The following is a 17,188-nucleotide window of genomic DNA, read 5'->3' on the forward strand; positions in this document are numbered from 1 at the left end:
ATTGTAACTAATAAAGATTAATAATTTTATTTATTTAAAATAAATAGGCTTACCACATATGGATTGCTATTGTATGGATAATCACTAAATAGCAGCAAAGAGATCTTTGTTTTCCTTTTTTCCTCCTAATATCTCTTTGCTGGCATTTAATGATTTTTTTTTCCAGCACAGATAAATTAGAGACTTAAGTCAGGAAATTCAAACTCTCAGCTTGTAGTTTGGCAACAGAGCTAGCGAGAGCAGCTTGCCAAATTCAGGTGGGCATTGCAAGTATTCCCTTCTGCGGGTAGGAATGGGTAGCTCTATGAAAGGCCTGGGGGAGTTGTGTATAGCAGTTTGGTTCATTTTATTCATCTTTTTTTACTTATTAGAGACTTTTCTATTTATGTATTGGTGTTATAACCCTTGGACTGTTTCTTATGTGGCACTTGGGGCAATTTGAGTTTGAGACCTTTTGTATCTTAGCATTAGTACTTATACAGACTGGAAATAAGAATTAGTCTTTCAATGATCACCAAAAGCTATGGAAAATATTTTAACTGTAACACCAATATTTAAATAGCAACATATGAAGGAAGAGATTAAATAGAACAAAGGATTTATTTATGAAATTTATCCACTGCCTCAATCCAGATGGATTACTTTATAATCAAGGCTGCATTCCCATGCACACATATGAGAATAAGTCAAGTCATAAGAATAATACAGGTAATCTACCCAACTGATACCAGTTACGTATCATACAGATATATGTATAATATAGGTAATCTGGTATTTATGGTATTAAGAGCAACTTCTCCATGTCTAAAGACAAAGGCATTCTCAGTCTATCTGAAAATTCCATCTGAAAGTGAACTAAACTTTCAGAAGGAAAAAAATAATAAAGAATATATTAACAGCACTGGATTGCCTACTAATGTATGAATTCCACAGTTAAATAGAAAAGCATACCCTGCTGATAGAAGAAAAAATTGTCAAGCTTTGCTTATGGAGAAACTGGTCAAGAATAAGCATTAAAATTACCTGACTTTCTGACAACCTTCCTATAATAAATGTACGATGATACATACTAGTTATAGGATTATTCACACATACATAATTTGCCTAATAAAATATTTGTATAGTAGATGAGGATGAGGACAAGTCACTGCTGCCTGAGCATGCGAATATAGGATACAAATCAATTCAATTCTAATTACTGGTATTGTGCTTTGATTACTCCAGAGAAATTCAGATTATATATGAGAACTTAATCATCTGTATGATTTTACACAGCAAGAAACAATGTGGAGAATACAGGCATCTAGTACAAACTATGATGCAAAAATTATGTAACAACCGTTCTCCTGTCACAATAAATCTCAACCTTTTGTGCTTGCTGTCAGATACAAATATGTCAGTCATAAGCTATATATCATAATACACATTTTATTGCTTGCCCCATCGTGCAGACATTGATGATTGTAGGGCTATATAGACAGAGTTATTTAAATTATATATTGTATTCTCTGTATGGGGCTTATCAGGATAACGTATTTAAAGTTTTATAATTTTTAAACTAACAGAAAATATTCTGCAAATCACATAATGGTTTATCCACAGAATAATTATTCCAAAGGTTCCATATGCTTCTTTTCTTTCTGCAGCATTGACTTGTACATGAGAAAAAGCAACAGAAAATGATAGAAAGAACCACCTGTTACTAAGCGCTGATTTGTTTTATCTCAAGGAGTTACACTTCTTTCAACATTGTTGCAATGATAGTTGGGTGAAATTTTTTTAGAAACTGCACTTCAATTTCCTGGTGTCCCTTAAATGACCACCAATGTTGGTTCTCAGTATGCGTGTGACTTGCTTTCTGTACAAATATAGTTTCTGCCTTGCATTTTTCCTGACCTTAGCCTGACATTCTGTGTCAAAGTGGTTTGATGTACACATGTAGTTCAAGCTTTGCATCCATAATGCCATTATCCTATTACCTTGATTAAGAGCAAAAATTGGAAACTACTATGAAAAAGGTGAGTTCTACATGGATGCCAAGACCAGAATTTATTTTTGCATTGCTTGGTTGGCTAATTATGTACCATTGAGTCATTTTTGAGACCTAGTGACCATGTAAATTACATTTTCTCCTTGATATTCTATTCCAAATGTCTTCTTTCAGGTCTCTCAGCAGGACACTCATTGCCACTTTGATTGAGTACAGTATATCCACCTTGCACTGGTCATCTTCTTTTTCCTTCCACCTTTCCCAGCATTAGAGCCTATTCCAGGGAATAGGTCCTCACATAAAAAGTCTGAACTATGATAATTTGATCCTGATCACTTGCGCCTTGAGTGGAAACTTGTATTGATGTGTTCGATGAACCATTGGTTCATCAGTAGTTTTATACATCTTTCCATAATTAATTAATTAATTAATTAATTAGAAAAAGCTCCTGGATTTTAAAGTCACTGCTAAGTACAGAAATGAAAATGCAGCAGAGTAATCAGAAGAAGCAGTTGCAGCTATCACTCACCTAATTTTTTCAGCTATGAAAGGTAGAAAAAGTGAGCATAAAAAAAGAGATGGCCACTGCTTCCTCCTGCATGTCATTTTGAACTTTCAGCCCCAGTGTACTTGAGGACATGAGAGAGAGAAGAGCCTTGTTGACCTTGTTGATACTGCATCAGCCAGGAGGAAAGCAAATGAAGTACCTACTCCTGACATAAGTGGTAACTGAGTGGTCCAGACAAGGAAACAGACTGGCAAGATGCTGCTCTGATGACAAGGTCAGCAGCCCAAATTGTCCCCATACACTGTCTAACAAAAGGCAGTACATGATCCTCTTACTATATCCACCCTATCAGTCATGTGGCTGGAAGATTAAACCCATTGAGAGAAGAAAACAGTGAGACCAACAAAGCATATTGCCAAAGGCCACCCACAATGCAGAATGAAGACTGTCCACCCTCTCTATCAATATAGCTTTGGGGGAAATAATATTTATGAGATTTAGTTCTAAAACAAAAATTTTACTTAGTTCCAGCCAGCAAGAACCAAGTCTTGTGGCACTCTAAAGGACTCATGCTTATCATCGCAACATTTTCTTAAAACACTGAGAAAACATGTGATCCACTCTGCAGATTAAAATATCAGAGCCTTAATTATTACAGTATCACTCATAACATGAGCCCTTGACCCAATGCAATCCAACAGACTCTGGTCTTGGCTCACTATTTTCTCTCCTGCAAAACCCAGAAGGACAAAGAGAGTTGGGGCTGTTAAAAAGTAGACCAATCAATCAGAACAGAGTTGGAAGGGACCTTTGAGATCTTCTAGTCCAACCCCCTCCTCAAGCAGGAGACCCTATATGATTTCAGACAAGTGGCTGTCCAGTATCTTTTTAAATGCCTCCAGTGATGAAGACCCCCCAACTTCTGAAGGCAGCTGTTAATGGTCCTCACTGTTAGGAAGTTTCTCCTTAATTCCAGGTTGCTTTTCTCCTTGATAAGTTTCCATCCATTGTTTCTTATCTTGTCTTTGGTGCTTTGGAAAATAAGTTGACACCCCACCCCCACCTCTTCTTTGTGTCAGCCCCTCAAATAAGGAGTCTACTAATGACAACTTTATTAGGGCACAATCAGGGAGTCTCTTTGTGACAGCCCCTTAAATACTCAGATAAGGAGTCTACTAATAATTTTATTAGGGCACAGTCAGTGGCTCCCTTCACCCGTCAGTCTCAGCAGTCACAAGGCAGCGATTCTACCCGAGGGGACTAAATCTGATGGCTTTCGCTCGTTTCGAAACAACTGACCGGCGTTTCTCCTGCCCGCAGCCTTTAAAAAGAGGGCAGGAGAATGCAAACGCGGGCGTGGGTGTTACTCGCCACGACGTCTTACGTAGGACCCCACCTACTTCAAGGTAAGAATTAGGACCTATCTCAGTTATATCTGCGCTGCTCGCAGCTCACCCCACCCAGGCGGTGGCAGTAGCAAAGAGCTCCGACCGTCCCACAAGCTGGCACCGCGGGGTGGGCGTTCCGTACTAAAGACGGCGCGCAGACTAAGGCCAAGCTCCAGTTGCGAGAGCGCCGCCGAGCGTGCGGGGCCGAAGTAGTCAAAGCGGAAGCGCGGGTTGTCTTTGCCTCAGTCAAGCCGCGGCGGTTCTTTCGTTCGGAACTTCGCTCGGTCGAGAGCGGCCGGGACGCGGCGCCTCGAGGGAGGAGGGGGGGGTCCCCCGGGCCACGTGTTGCGGCCAGGGACTCAGCGGAGGGGACCCTCGCTCTTTCGCCGGCCGCTCTTCGGACCGCCGCTGGTGGCGGCCGGCCGGGAGACGCTCCGCATGCGCCGCTCGAGGAGGCGAGTGGGTGAAGAGAAGGGCTCCAAATTCAAACGACGGAGGCAGCAGCGAGGTAACCCGGAGGAGTAGCCCGAAGCCGAGCGGTCGAGAAACGGGAGAGAAGAAAGAAGGCGGCGGTTGGGAGGAGAGAGAAGAATAAAAACAGGAGGAAAAGGTGGGAAGCCGAGACCGGGTGAGGATCCCTGGCATTTCCCTACCAACGGAACGGGGCTCTTCTCCTCGCTTTTATTGCTCTCCTGCCGAGGCATCCCTTCCCCTGAGTCGTTTCCTCTCCCTTCCTTTGGAGCCGAGGCTGCCCATTGTGCACCGCCATGGTAGATAGGGGTCCTTTGTTGACGTCGGCGATTATTTTCTACCTGTCCATCGGAGCAGCTATCTTCGAAGTACTGGAGCATCCTCATTTGCAAAATGCGGCCGAGGGTTACAAGCAGAAAAAGTCGGAGCTCCTGAAAGAGTTTCCCTGTTTGGGCCAGGAAGGGCTAGATAAGATCCTGCGGGTGAGTTTGTGTGGTTTTTTTTTAAAAAAAGCTTCTTTCCCGCCATCTCTTTCGACTCGAACAAAATGGGTTGGTTCCTTTCAAACGCCAGTTACACTTTACGCTTAAGCAGATGGCACCTGCAGCAATTAAAATTCGCGCCCGCAACTCATTGCTTGCTCATCCAGTCTCTCTCTCCCTCCCCCTCCCCCTTCTCTCCCCCCCCCTCACACACACACCTTGCAATGTGAAAAAAGAGGGAAATTGTCCTCCGCATTCAGACGCGTTTGCTTTTGTGTGTGTGTGTGTGTGTGTGTGTACCTCTGGGAGTTTTGAACACAGTAAAAACATTGTTCGACTCTGATGGCTTTACTGCAAAGTATGTGCTTCTTCCTGCACTGAATTGCACAAACTTAACAAGGCATGGATAACATCCAGGGTTGTTGAACTCTGCTATAGTGGAAAGTATGGATTTGCTGTGCAAATATTGGTCTCTGAAATTACATTTTTAAAAGCAGGTTACTGCTGAAGTGTCCAGATTCACTTGGCTCGTTCCCTGATATTGTGAAAAAACCAAACTGGTCATATTTTAGCAGTGATTATAAAATGCTTTGCTAAGAATACACTGAATGCCATGTCGGAGCATTTATCTCAACAGCAGGTGCTTTGTTTGCAGTTTCTTCCCGCCCCCAAATGTTGCACAGTAATATTTCTGAAATTAGACATGTGAACAGGTGAAAAAAATTATATTTATGAGACTAATTTGTAAAGAAAGTCTACTCTGTAATCAAAAAGTACTTTTAAGTTTTCTTGCAGTTCTTGGTGACTTTTAAGATTATTGCCAAAAAGGTTAGGGTTATAATGTCAACAGGCAGCTAAATTTTCTCATTGAATGGGTGTGGGCAGCCTAACCCCTTGAACTGTTGGTGCATCTCTGGTTCTCAAAAGATCAAAGGTGAGCTGTAAAATAATTCACTGGAAATTATCCTCCATGTGCTATGGGTGATGCAACTTTTTGTTCCATAAATGTATTTAATTAATTAATTAAAAATTCTGCCTTTGGATTCAGTGAGATAACATCTAGAGTAGGTAGAAAGGCTGAAAAATTCAAGAGAGTATAGACTAAGCACCTGATTGACTGAACTTCCTAAGGATCTGGAAAAAAGGAGGGTGCTGAATGTGTTCTTCCCTTGGTCTTTGTTTTGCCTGCCCCTTCTTATCTATCTGTTAAGCTCCATTAAGTAGGAAAGTTTGTCTGGCACTTGTGTTAAGCTCTGTCTTGCACAGAGGCCAGAGAGTACAATAAAGAATGCAGTATATTTGTTATGACTGAGTGAGTCACAATTTAGGCCAAGTCCTCTTTGCACTTCTAGCCTTTTGCCTTTTGCATAGAAATGTTAGTCTTTAGCATAGAAATGTTAGATGTTCCGCAGTAGCCTTTTAAATAAAGTTTTTCTGGATTACAATCCGATACTTGTCATGTTTAAAGAATACAGATCTTCTTTTTTTAAGATGTTGCATGCTTCAAGTAAAAGACATTTCCATTTCTCCTGGTAAAAGAATGGCTTGTTTTATAGAAAAACAATATTGTGCACCAAATGCCATACTTTCTAGGAGATCATGTGTTTGAGAAAGGCAGACACAAGCAATGCAGTTCCAGTGCAAATCTTCCACCTGTGCTTTTAAATTTTTTGAACTGTGACAAATGAGTACAATCTGAACCAGTTACTGAGTTTGGCCAAGGGTGCATGTTTGGAATATTATATATTTTCCTCTTTCCATTCTTCTCTAAGATGGAGGGGTTTTCTGGAGGTAAGAAGGAAAAAGGCAAATAGTTTTGTTATAATGCATTTGTATGTCACATTTTGCATTTTAGATGTAATATCATTAACCTTGCATAGTGCTTTAAAACAGTGGTCACCAACTGGTGGTCCATGGACCACTGGTGGTCCGTGAGAAAATTTTGGTGATCCACAGAAAAATTATTTGCATTTTTTTTATATTGGGGGTCCTCAAACTATGGCCCCTGGGCTGCATACGTGCAAAGAACGTTTGTGTTACTGCAGAGAGTCTCTGCCTTCTGGGTCTTTTTGTGTGGGTTGGAGGGGGGCAGAAATTCCGACTTGGGGGTCTGCTTCAGCCTCCGAGTTCAGGGCTTTGGGCGAAGGCTAAAGGGAAGTGCCGCTGGTGGCAAGGAGCCATAGGGCCTTGTTCCAGTGGGACTGCATCATGGCCTGGAATAGCTGACAATCTCAGCCCACTGAGCCTCCAGATGCTCATACCTGGCCTTACCTGTACTCCCGCAGGTCTTCCGTCTGCTTGGAAAGCCTACGCTCGTAGTTCTCAGTGTGGTGCTTCTGCTGAGCCTCCTTGGCCAGATCCAATTTGAACTGAGCCAGCTATTTTTTTTTTTGTTTGTTTACATTTATACCCCGCCCTTCTCCGAAGACTCAGGGCGGCTTACAATGTATAGGGCAATAGTCTCATTCTATTTGTATATATTTACAAAGTCAACTTATTGCCCCCCCAACAATCTGGGTCCTCATTTTACCTACCTTATAAAGGATGGAAGGCTGAGTCAACCTTGGGCCGGGCTCGAACCTGCAGTAATTGCAGGCTTTGTGTTCTTAATAACAGGCCTTACCAGGCAGAGCTAAACCGGCCCTAAATTTTGCCAACTCTTTCTCATGGTGGCTGCTTAGCTTCAACAACTACTTTCTGTTGGGGCCTTAAGGAGCCCAGGTAGGGAGGCGAGGAGTGGCTGGGAGGGGAGGGGTGAGTAGAGACTGGCGAGCTGCCCCTTGACTTGAGTGACATTGAGTTGGCTACGCCCACCCAGTCAAATGACCACCTAGCCACAACCACCCAGCTGGTCACTAAGCAGATCATTTTAGTGGTCCATGGGAAAATTATGAATTTAGTGGTCCCTGAGGTCCGAAAGGTTGGGGACCCCTGCTTTATAATCACTGAATTGTGAACTGAGACTGGGAAAAATTAGTCAAAAGTCATTGGATGAACCTATAATGTAAGCCAGGGGTGTCAAATTGACAGGCCGGATGTGTCATGTGCAGGCCACACCCACCCCAGCTCCACAAATGGGAAAAATGTGTCAGCAGTGTGATGCCATGAGTTTGACACCCGTGGTGTAAGCCAAAGAAATCTATATGTCATGATCTGGGAGAACTGAGCTAACTAGCATGATGAAGCTCTGTTTCAGTCCATAAAATGAATTAGATGACTCTGTATCTCCATATTGTGGTTCAAATTATTCTACAACTGGATTACTTGGATTGCTTGTATCTTTACAGTTTATATTGTTTTATTTGTTTCCGAGTATGATTTGATTGGTTATTAGTAAACTTTGACTATCACTAAGTGTTGTATCTTATGATTCATCTTATGATGAATGTATTTCTTTGTGTGTCCAATCACACTTGGCTAATAAAGAATTCTTCTTCTTCTTCTTCTTCTTCTTCTTCTTCTTCTTCTTCTTCTTCTTCTTCTTCTTCTTCTTCTTCTTCTTCTACTACTACTACTACTACTACTACTACTACTACTTCTCCTCCTCCTCCTCCTTCCTTCTTCTTTTCCACCTTCTCCTCCTCCTCCCCTTCCCCTTCTCCTTTTTCTTCTCCTCCTCCTCTCCACTTGTAATTGAAAAAGTCCCTTATTTCAGGTCAGTGAAGTTCTTAAACTTTGATGCATCAAACAGTGCTACTCTGCTTGCTTGTTTTTCATAGACTTGTATTTTCTTGCCTTACACCCATGTGGGAAGATGCTTGGTAGACTTCCAAATTAAAACTCTTATACTGCATATATCTTGCTGAAGTGATTGGGCACATATTCAGAACCATTCACAGAGCTGATGGCTATTTCAAAATTTTCAGAAAAGTTTCTTGCTCTGTTTAAGAGGCAAATCTATACACTTTGAATTGTAGGTATTTACCTGGAAAGCAAGACATTCTTCAGAAACTTCTACTTCTTAGCATTTCCTCTTTCTTCATTAACAGGCTGTACCTAAAATGTACCCAGGAAGTAGGGGAAAGGCTTCCTGAAGTAAAGTTTCAGTACCACTGATCTTATATTGGTTGCTGCACATATTGCATCATTCTAAATGAAGTGAAGAGTCCATGCAACAAAAGGTCTTAATAATCATATTCTTAGTTTATGATTATTAAGACCTTTAAATTTGTCTTGCTTTTTCACACACAGCATGTTTACTCAATTAGTAAATCCTGAAGGGTTGTTGGTTTTAGGTTTTCCTGATACAAATTGATTTGCTTTCCATTTCCATTAATGAAAATTTTGGACACTTTGTATTGGAGTAGCTAGAACTTCTGGTTTTTTTTAAAAAAGTTCTTAAGTGAATCCAGGAATTCTGCTGGTATGACTATCTCCTTTTCTCTTTGCTCAAATTATTGTGCCACACCCATGTTCAAATCCCTAGTAGCTCTCATATGCAACTTGGACACAACTTGTTTCTTGTTTTGCACAATTGCTCTCTGTTCTGCATATACTGTACATGCTATCTACTTTTCTTCACTCCCTCAATTTCTGAGAGGCCTTTATTAGGTTTCCAGTTATATATTTATTCTCTTTTTTAAAAATCTTACTTACCTACCTTCTATTTTATTCTCAGTTTCCTGGAAGCTACAAATAAACTATATTCTTTTTCCCTTTTCCCCTTTAAAATTGTTGTTTTCATAAAGGAACAAGTTCAAATGCTAGAAGATGTTAGTTTCAATGCTGTAGGTGTTCTTCTAAATTCTGAGTTTTTGCTATATATATATCAAAAACTTTACCTTTATATATATATAAAGGTAAAGGTTCCCCTCGTGCATACATGCTAGTCGTTCCAGATTCTAGGGGGCGGTGCTCATCTGTTTCAAAGCCGAAAAGCCAGCGCTATCCAAAGCCGAAAAGCCAGCGCTATCCAAAGACGGTCATTGTTATCTTCCCACCAAAGGTGGTCCCTATTTTTCTACTTGCATTTTTTACGTTCTTTCGAACTGCTAGGTTGGCAGAAGCTGGGACAGGTAACGGGAGCTCACCCCGTTACGTGGCACTAGGGATTCGAACCGCTGAACTACTGACCTTTCAATCGACAAGCTCAGCATCTTACCCACTAAGCCACTGCGTCCCTTCATATATATACATATATATATCCACTCCTAATTAGTCTTTAATCCTATACCCTGAAAATATGAAAGATGATGCTTAAATGTAACAAGTGTATTTCCATGGCTTTCTACTTCACAGCAGGTATTAGTAGAGAATAGAATAGAATTTAGAATAGAATTTTATTGGCCAAGTGTGATTGGACACACAAGGAATTTGTCTTGGTGCATATGCTCTCAGTGTACATAAAAGAAAAGATACATTCATCAAGGTACAACATTTACAACACAATTGATGGTCAATATATCAATACCAATCAATATAAATCATAAGGATTGCCAGCAACAAGTTATAGTCATACAGTCATAAGTGGAAAGAGATTGGTGGTGGGAACTATGAAACGATTAATAGTAGTGCAGATTTAGTAAATAGTCTGACAGTGTTGAGGGAATTATATGTTTAGCAGAGTGATGGCCTTCGGGAAAAAACTGTTCTTGTGTCTAGTTGTTCTGGTGTGCAGTGCTCTATAGCGTCGTTTTGAGGGTAGGAGTTGAAACAGTTTATGTCCAGGATGCGAGGGATCTGCAAATATAGAGCTTAGCGTGTATAGAATTGTAATGTTTTATGAATTGTTTTAAAAGTTGGTGTTCATGTTGGTGTAATGAAGTAACATAGACATAGCTTGTAATGATAAAATGTCCCTATTTTGTTCCTTATTGAGTCATAAACTGTAACCGTTAGTAACTAGTTTTTATTTCCTGTAACAGAGTACATAGGAAACTTTTTTATTTTTTACAACCACAGGTGCATTTTTGTCTTAAAAGATGTCATGAACTTCTGGATGGGATTATTACAAAAGATTTTTTTTCTGTATGTCTGCAGGGATGGGTTTAAAATAGCAGCATAATCTTATGCATGTTTATTTTGGAACATATCTACTGATTTTTGAAGGACTTATTATCTAATAAGTATGCATAGGGTGACAACTTTACTGGGCAAGAGCTTCGGAGGATTAGGTCATGTTTTCTCATTTGTATGAAGCATTATTAGTTAGAAATTGTATTGGGTACAGGAACGAATTTGTGTTTTGTGAATACTGGGCCACAAAACCACAAAATATGAGAATTGTTGGTCCATGACTTTTTCATACAGAACAATAATGCAGAATTGCTTGGCAGAATGAGATAGATGACATATAAATTTAATAAATAAATAAAGTAAAATAAAATAAATAATGTATGAAAGATAGCATCACTGTTAGCTTATTCACTGGGCCAATGTTATTTTTCTAACTTGGGTTTAATTTAACTTATTTGGGCACACTTACATTGGCTGATATTCTGAATGGGTCATGCTACCTGATGTATATTTGGGCTCCCTACAAAAATATTAAAGCTTTGGTCCTTCTTTTTGAATTCCATGGTTATGTATACTTTTTTTCTCTCCTTTCCCTCCTCAGTTTCTTAGCAACATGTTAAACCCAAGTCAATCAAATTGAAGGTGTCATTTTTAAAATTTATTTCTGAAGAGTGAAGAACTTAAGTATAATATCAATCTTGGAATAAAAGCTTCTCCAGAACTTTGTTGGCCTTCTGTCAAAGATAATTATAAATGCAACTTTGCAACCTCTGATACATATTGTCAAAATATAATTATCATTTGTGAAACTAAAGTGACAGATTGTCTTTAGACATATGTTTATGAAAACAATGATGTAAATTCAAAAATAGGTTAGTTGTATCTTACTCTACTGAACAGTATCATTTAGTCATGAATTTTAGCATACAAGTAGTCCTTGACGTAAAACCACTCATTTCATGACTGTTAGAAGTTACAATGGCACTGAAAAAAAAAGACTTATGACAATTTTTCCACACTTAACTGTTGTAGCATCCCTATGGTCATATGAACAAAATCCAGACACTTGGCAACTGGCATGTATTTATGTCAGTTTCAGTGTCCCGGAATTATCACCTTTCATCATCTTCTGACAACCAAAGTCCATGAGAAAGCCGGATTCACTTTACAACCATATTACTAACTTAACCACTGCAGTTATTCGCTTAAAAATTGTGGTAAGAAAGGTCATAAAATGGTGCAAAACTCACTTAAAAACTGCCTTGTTTAGCAATGGAAATTTTGGGTTCAGTTGTGACCATGAGTTGAATATATCATAGAGGGTTTGTATTTTCTTATATCAAAAGAATTAGCCAGAGTCTTTTCACACTTGATAAACTCATGCAATTTCCATTTTGTCAGTAGTCAACTATTAGGAAAATGGAACTTGCTTTCTTTTTTTTATGGTATCTCTGTATGATTGATACCACTAATTAATCAACTGACATACTTAGAATTTACTTTGAATGTGAGCAAGATAAATTTTCTGCACTTCTATAGTAAGTTGAATGTTCGCCCATCTATCTTAGTGTACAGCTTTGTCTAGTTGATAGGAAACTTGCTATATGCCACTAAAGCACTTTAGCCTGCCTCAATTTTTGTCACAGTCTCATTTGCATGTTGCAACACTTCCCAGTACATCTTGCATAAAATAATAGAGTATTGCACTCCTTTTCTGTCAATTTCCTGTCTTGTATTTTTAAAATAAGGATGTGTTTGCCAGTTAGGTTTCTGGTGGTTTTTTTTACATGGATGCACTTAAATTTGGTCAACTTCTTTATTGTGGTCTGACAATTATACAGAAGCAAAAATATATTACTAGTGTTTAGTTAAACATTGCACCAATGCTGGGGGATAAAGAAGCAAGCAGGCAGCCATATAATCCATTCATTTCTTGGAGCCAAGCTGGGAGACTTTCTCTCTTCTAGCAAAAATGAATAGGCTAGGGTTTTTTTCTTAGTTGGATAAATTGGTGACAGGATCTTTATTAGCATTGTAAAGGAAAGGATCCTAGTGACAGTCAGAATAGCATGGGAATGGAAAGACATCTAAAAAAGGAGGGGAGAGAGATTATCATATTGTCATGACTGACCAATTGATAATTTTTAGAGAAAGTTGAGTCTTTTTTAAAGTAGCATTGAAAACTTATTTTGACACACCTCCCTGTCTTTCCTTTAGGAAATTATATTTGTTTATTCTTTTTTTTTAAAGTATGTTCTATAATTATGGTTCCTGTCTTATATAAAAATGTGTTGTCAGTGCCTTGAGAGAAATGTTTGATTCACATGTCAACAGACAGGAGAGTGTAAATCTGATTATATCTCATTTCTTAGGTTTCCTAAGGGAAGATTTGAAAATGTTGCACTTGTTGTTATTGGTAGTGATGATTTTTTTACTAAAATATTATGGGAACTTTTATATGAAGTGTACAACCTACACAATTAATAGAAACATTTCATTTCCCCCACAAACATGCAATTTGTAGCCCTAAAAATATTGATAAACTGCTATATTTCCTGACTCAGATGTCTATTTCCTAGATTTTTATCTGAAGCATTTTTAAAAACCCAATTTCTAAATTTTATAGGCTACCAGTGAACAGCATTAGGTCCAAATTAGAAGAGTTACTGCACTGCCATAGAAAAATGTGAATTTGCTTCTTCAGTTGATCAGTTCATAGCACAACCAATGCATTCTTTTACTTGAGTAGGTTTCAGATATCTTAGGATGGTTATTACTGGCATTTTTCTCAGTGTTCAAATAGTGTGATACTGTCACGGTACAAATATATATTGAAATTCTGAATTCTGTCAAAATGTAATTGCAAAAGATTTGTAAAGAACCAGTTTTCCTTCAGGTTATCCCTTTCTTTAGTACATGTATCATTCATGACTGGAATAGAATCTTCCACCCAGCAATTGAACAGTTTGAGGGTTTTTTCTTTGTTTTTGTTAAACTTGCAATGAAGATAATGAGCTTCAGTCCCATTATCTGCCCACCAGTTGTTGGACGATCACTTCCCCACTTGGGTGCTACAGTGCATGATATCTGGCAGGGCCAGGAAGGAACAACGCTAGCATAGATCTTATCCTCTTTTCTCTGTATGAGTTGGGCAATAAGTAACTGATCTAGAATTGTTACAAGATTATTTCATAAGATAGGTAGTAGTTAGATTTAATGGCATGCATAAAGTCTATTTCAGTCCTATATCTAAAAGAAGTTTGCTTCATCCACAATTCTTATGAAAGCATATTACATGTGGAAAGTGGGTAGGGAGCCAAGATCCCAAGACCATTTGGCATCTTAAGCTTTCTTCTTTCATGTTTGGCATAGATACGTACAGAGAAAAGTCTTGTGAGCTTTAAGTTTAAGTTTAAGCTGGGTAGTGAAATGCAGATTTTTCTCTATGGTGCAGACTGTGCTTAAGAAATTAGTCCTAGCATATGGTGAAAAACTACACACCTTCTGTTATTTATGCTCATTTATGAAATTAACTGTGAATATAACTTCCATTAATTTCTGGATTCCGTAAAGCACATGAGAAATCTTGTGATGGATCAGGCAGTGTACTGATGTCATGAGAATTCTTGTGTATTGCATGAAATCCAGCCACTGAAAGGTCAGGCTATGATGCTCTTGTGTCCCCTTCATTAGTTTTGTAAGTTTCTCCGTAAAATAGCTATGAAAAACACTTGTCAGTACTGCCTTCCCCAACTCCAAATTGGAAGCATGTGCATAGATAAGTTACAGAGGTTTATTTTGTTGACATAATTTAAAGAGAAACATCTACTTTTCCAAAAAGAAATGATTCTTTTAAAGGGTTAGGAAACCCTTCACGCCAGCTCCTGTCAGTCATCTACTAAACTAGATAAATCTAGAGCTGAGCAACTTGTATTATACAGACAGTGAATTGAGGACAGTGGTTTTCACAGCCTTTTTAAGAAAAACATACCATACTATTGATTGCCTCATTTGGATTAGACTTCAGGATGGGGAAGAAGCAGCTGCAGCAGCTACAGTTAATTCTAAATGTGAATACGGTAACATATTTGTAGTTTAAAAAGAAGAGGATGCTGTCTTTGATAAAGCATTTTCTTGCCATACATTTGATTTATTTCTGGATATTGTTAGTTTTTTTAAAAAAAATAACAAAGTCAGGGTCCCAAGTAGATGTGTGATGCATCATGAAAGTATCTAGTATTTCCGTGTTGGAACTGCAGCAGAATAGTTTTCCAAACCAAACTTGAATAACTTCCATTTTCAAATTGGAAAGTTATCAGGAAAACTTCTGACTGAGGACAAACTACCTAAATGATTGGTTATTGCTGCCATCTGCTCTATGAAGTCTTTTGATTATATACATATCAGGTTAAAATGGGGGAATATTGTGTCATAGGGCAGTTTTGCTAAACTGCTAGATTTCTCAATGTTACTTTCCCAATTTTATACAATTAAAATAATGTTAAAGAGTGATATCTTTAATTGAGATGTGAAACTAATATAAAATGTGTGTGACAGTAGTAATCCATGAAACATTTAGGCAGTATTCAAGCTTTCATTTGCAGACATCTTAAGAATTTATATCCAAATCTACTCCAACATGGACAGCTGCTTCTTGGACTGAAGTCTCAACAGCTGCTGTCCCTTTTGTGACCAGCAAACTATTGAGATGATCACATTTCAGGCTTTATGATGCAATAACACTTGCAGCTGCACTTGTTTCAAAAGAAGGGTGTTCCGTTTTCAGTGGTTATTGAACATGCAACTTGGCTAAGAGAAGGAAGTTTGCGATGTTTACTTTTTCTTTATAAATAGATATGGAGACTATTAAAATGGGAGCAAGGTGAAAAAAATAATGAATAGAAATCTTTTGCTTCAAGCAAATGATGACATGTTAAAAAAATGTGAACAACAGCAGGTTTTCCTTTTATGCCATCATACACACAAATATCTCTTAGTATAAATATGGCCTCCTTTCTTGGAAAACTTGTTGGTAAGATCTGATTGTATGTGATTTATCAGTGTAATATACAACTATGTTAATTATATAATGAGCCAACCACAATTTGTGTGAAGTATGATGTTTTGGTGCCAAAAGTACTATATATAGTCATAATCCAGGGTTCAAAGCAGGGCCATTAATTATTTCTTCATTATAAACTGCTTTACAGGTCCATGCTTCCTTTATCAGTTAGATTTATTATATATCCTATTAGCTGAATTCTAATTGGATCCTTGGTGGGAACATCTGTATGGAGAAGCTTTGCTCATAGTTATGATTTGCAGTACTATAGAGCAGGTATGTTTTTCTGTTGTCCTGTCACCCCTATCTCCACACCCTTGAACTTTATTCTGTTCATGGATAAGAACTTGAGATCCAACTTATAATATTTCTATTTATTGCTATTTCTCTCTAACATCTCTAACATCAAAAAATGTGAAAGGTAGTGCACAATTTCAAGAAATTTGCTAAAGACTCTTGGTCTGAAATGAGACTCCACCAAATGGCTGCAATGGATAGAAGCCAAAATGTTTTATCAGGAAAGCTTCTTGCAGGCATTTACCATAACTTGGAGCTCTTACTAGATGGACATTGGGGTTAGAGTATCTGGGCTGAAAAAAAATCAGGGGAGCCTCTCAATAACAAGAATTTAAATTCCTGTACCTCTTTGCTGTTATGTACTGGTCTTCCCAATGTTTGCAGCCCAGGTTGAATAGTCCTTTAGAACAGGAATCTCCAACCTTGGCAACTTTAAGACATTAAGCAAAGCTGGCTGAGGACTTCTGGGAGTTGAAGTCCACAAGTCTTAAAGTTGCCAAGGTTGAACACCCCTGCTTTAGAAGATGTCAGATTTCATGAGCAGTCAAAATTAATTGCATATTAAAGGCTAACCATGAACTCAGAACAGAAATAATTTTCCTTGACCATTTTTCCCTGAGCGCCCAGAAATCTGTTGGAGAAGTATATTTACATAAGCTGAAAGATTCTAATCTAAAATAGGATGTAGTTTTGTTAAAGATACATGGCTAGAGTTTGGTGTAATAGTTACTTTAAATATAAATTTTTAGAACACTATTGCTTTTAATTTATTCATCTATTTTTTGCGGGTAGCAAAGTATAATGAGATTTCTAATTCACAAGAGTTTTATTATGATGCTAGATGTGATGCTGATTTTGATTCTAGGGTAGACACACAAGGCTTAGAATTCAGTGACCTGTCCTGTGCTTATTTCTCTTGGTTGTAATTCTGTGTATGAACTGAGAACAACTGAATGAGGAGTAATCTTTTATCTAAATTAGGTAATTAATTCTAGGTAATAAAAGTTCCGTTATATATAATGCATACTCTAATCT

The 17,188-nt window shown here is 38.3% G+C and overlaps 1 protein-coding gene across 1 annotated transcript in view; it reads left to right on the forward strand.

Annotated features, from left to right (window-relative positions):
* Positions 1-3,964: 3,964 nt before the first annotated feature.
* KCNK5 (potassium two pore domain channel subfamily K member 5) overlaps positions 3,965-17,188 on the forward strand; it is a 42,177-nt gene continuing 28,953 nt past the window's right edge. Inside the window, exon 1 of the mRNA XM_058167717.1 lies at positions 3,965-4,839. Coding sequence (XP_058023700.1) covers positions 4,654-4,839 — 186 coding nt within the window. The 5' untranslated portion in view covers positions 3,965-4,653. The remainder of the gene's footprint in view (positions 4,840-17,188) is intronic.

This window comes from Ahaetulla prasina, chromosome 1 (assembly GCF_028640845.1).
Source record: "Ahaetulla prasina isolate Xishuangbanna chromosome 1, ASM2864084v1, whole genome shotgun sequence".
NCBI classification, from domain to species: domain Eukaryota; kingdom Metazoa; phylum Chordata; class Lepidosauria; order Squamata; family Colubridae; genus Ahaetulla; species Ahaetulla prasina.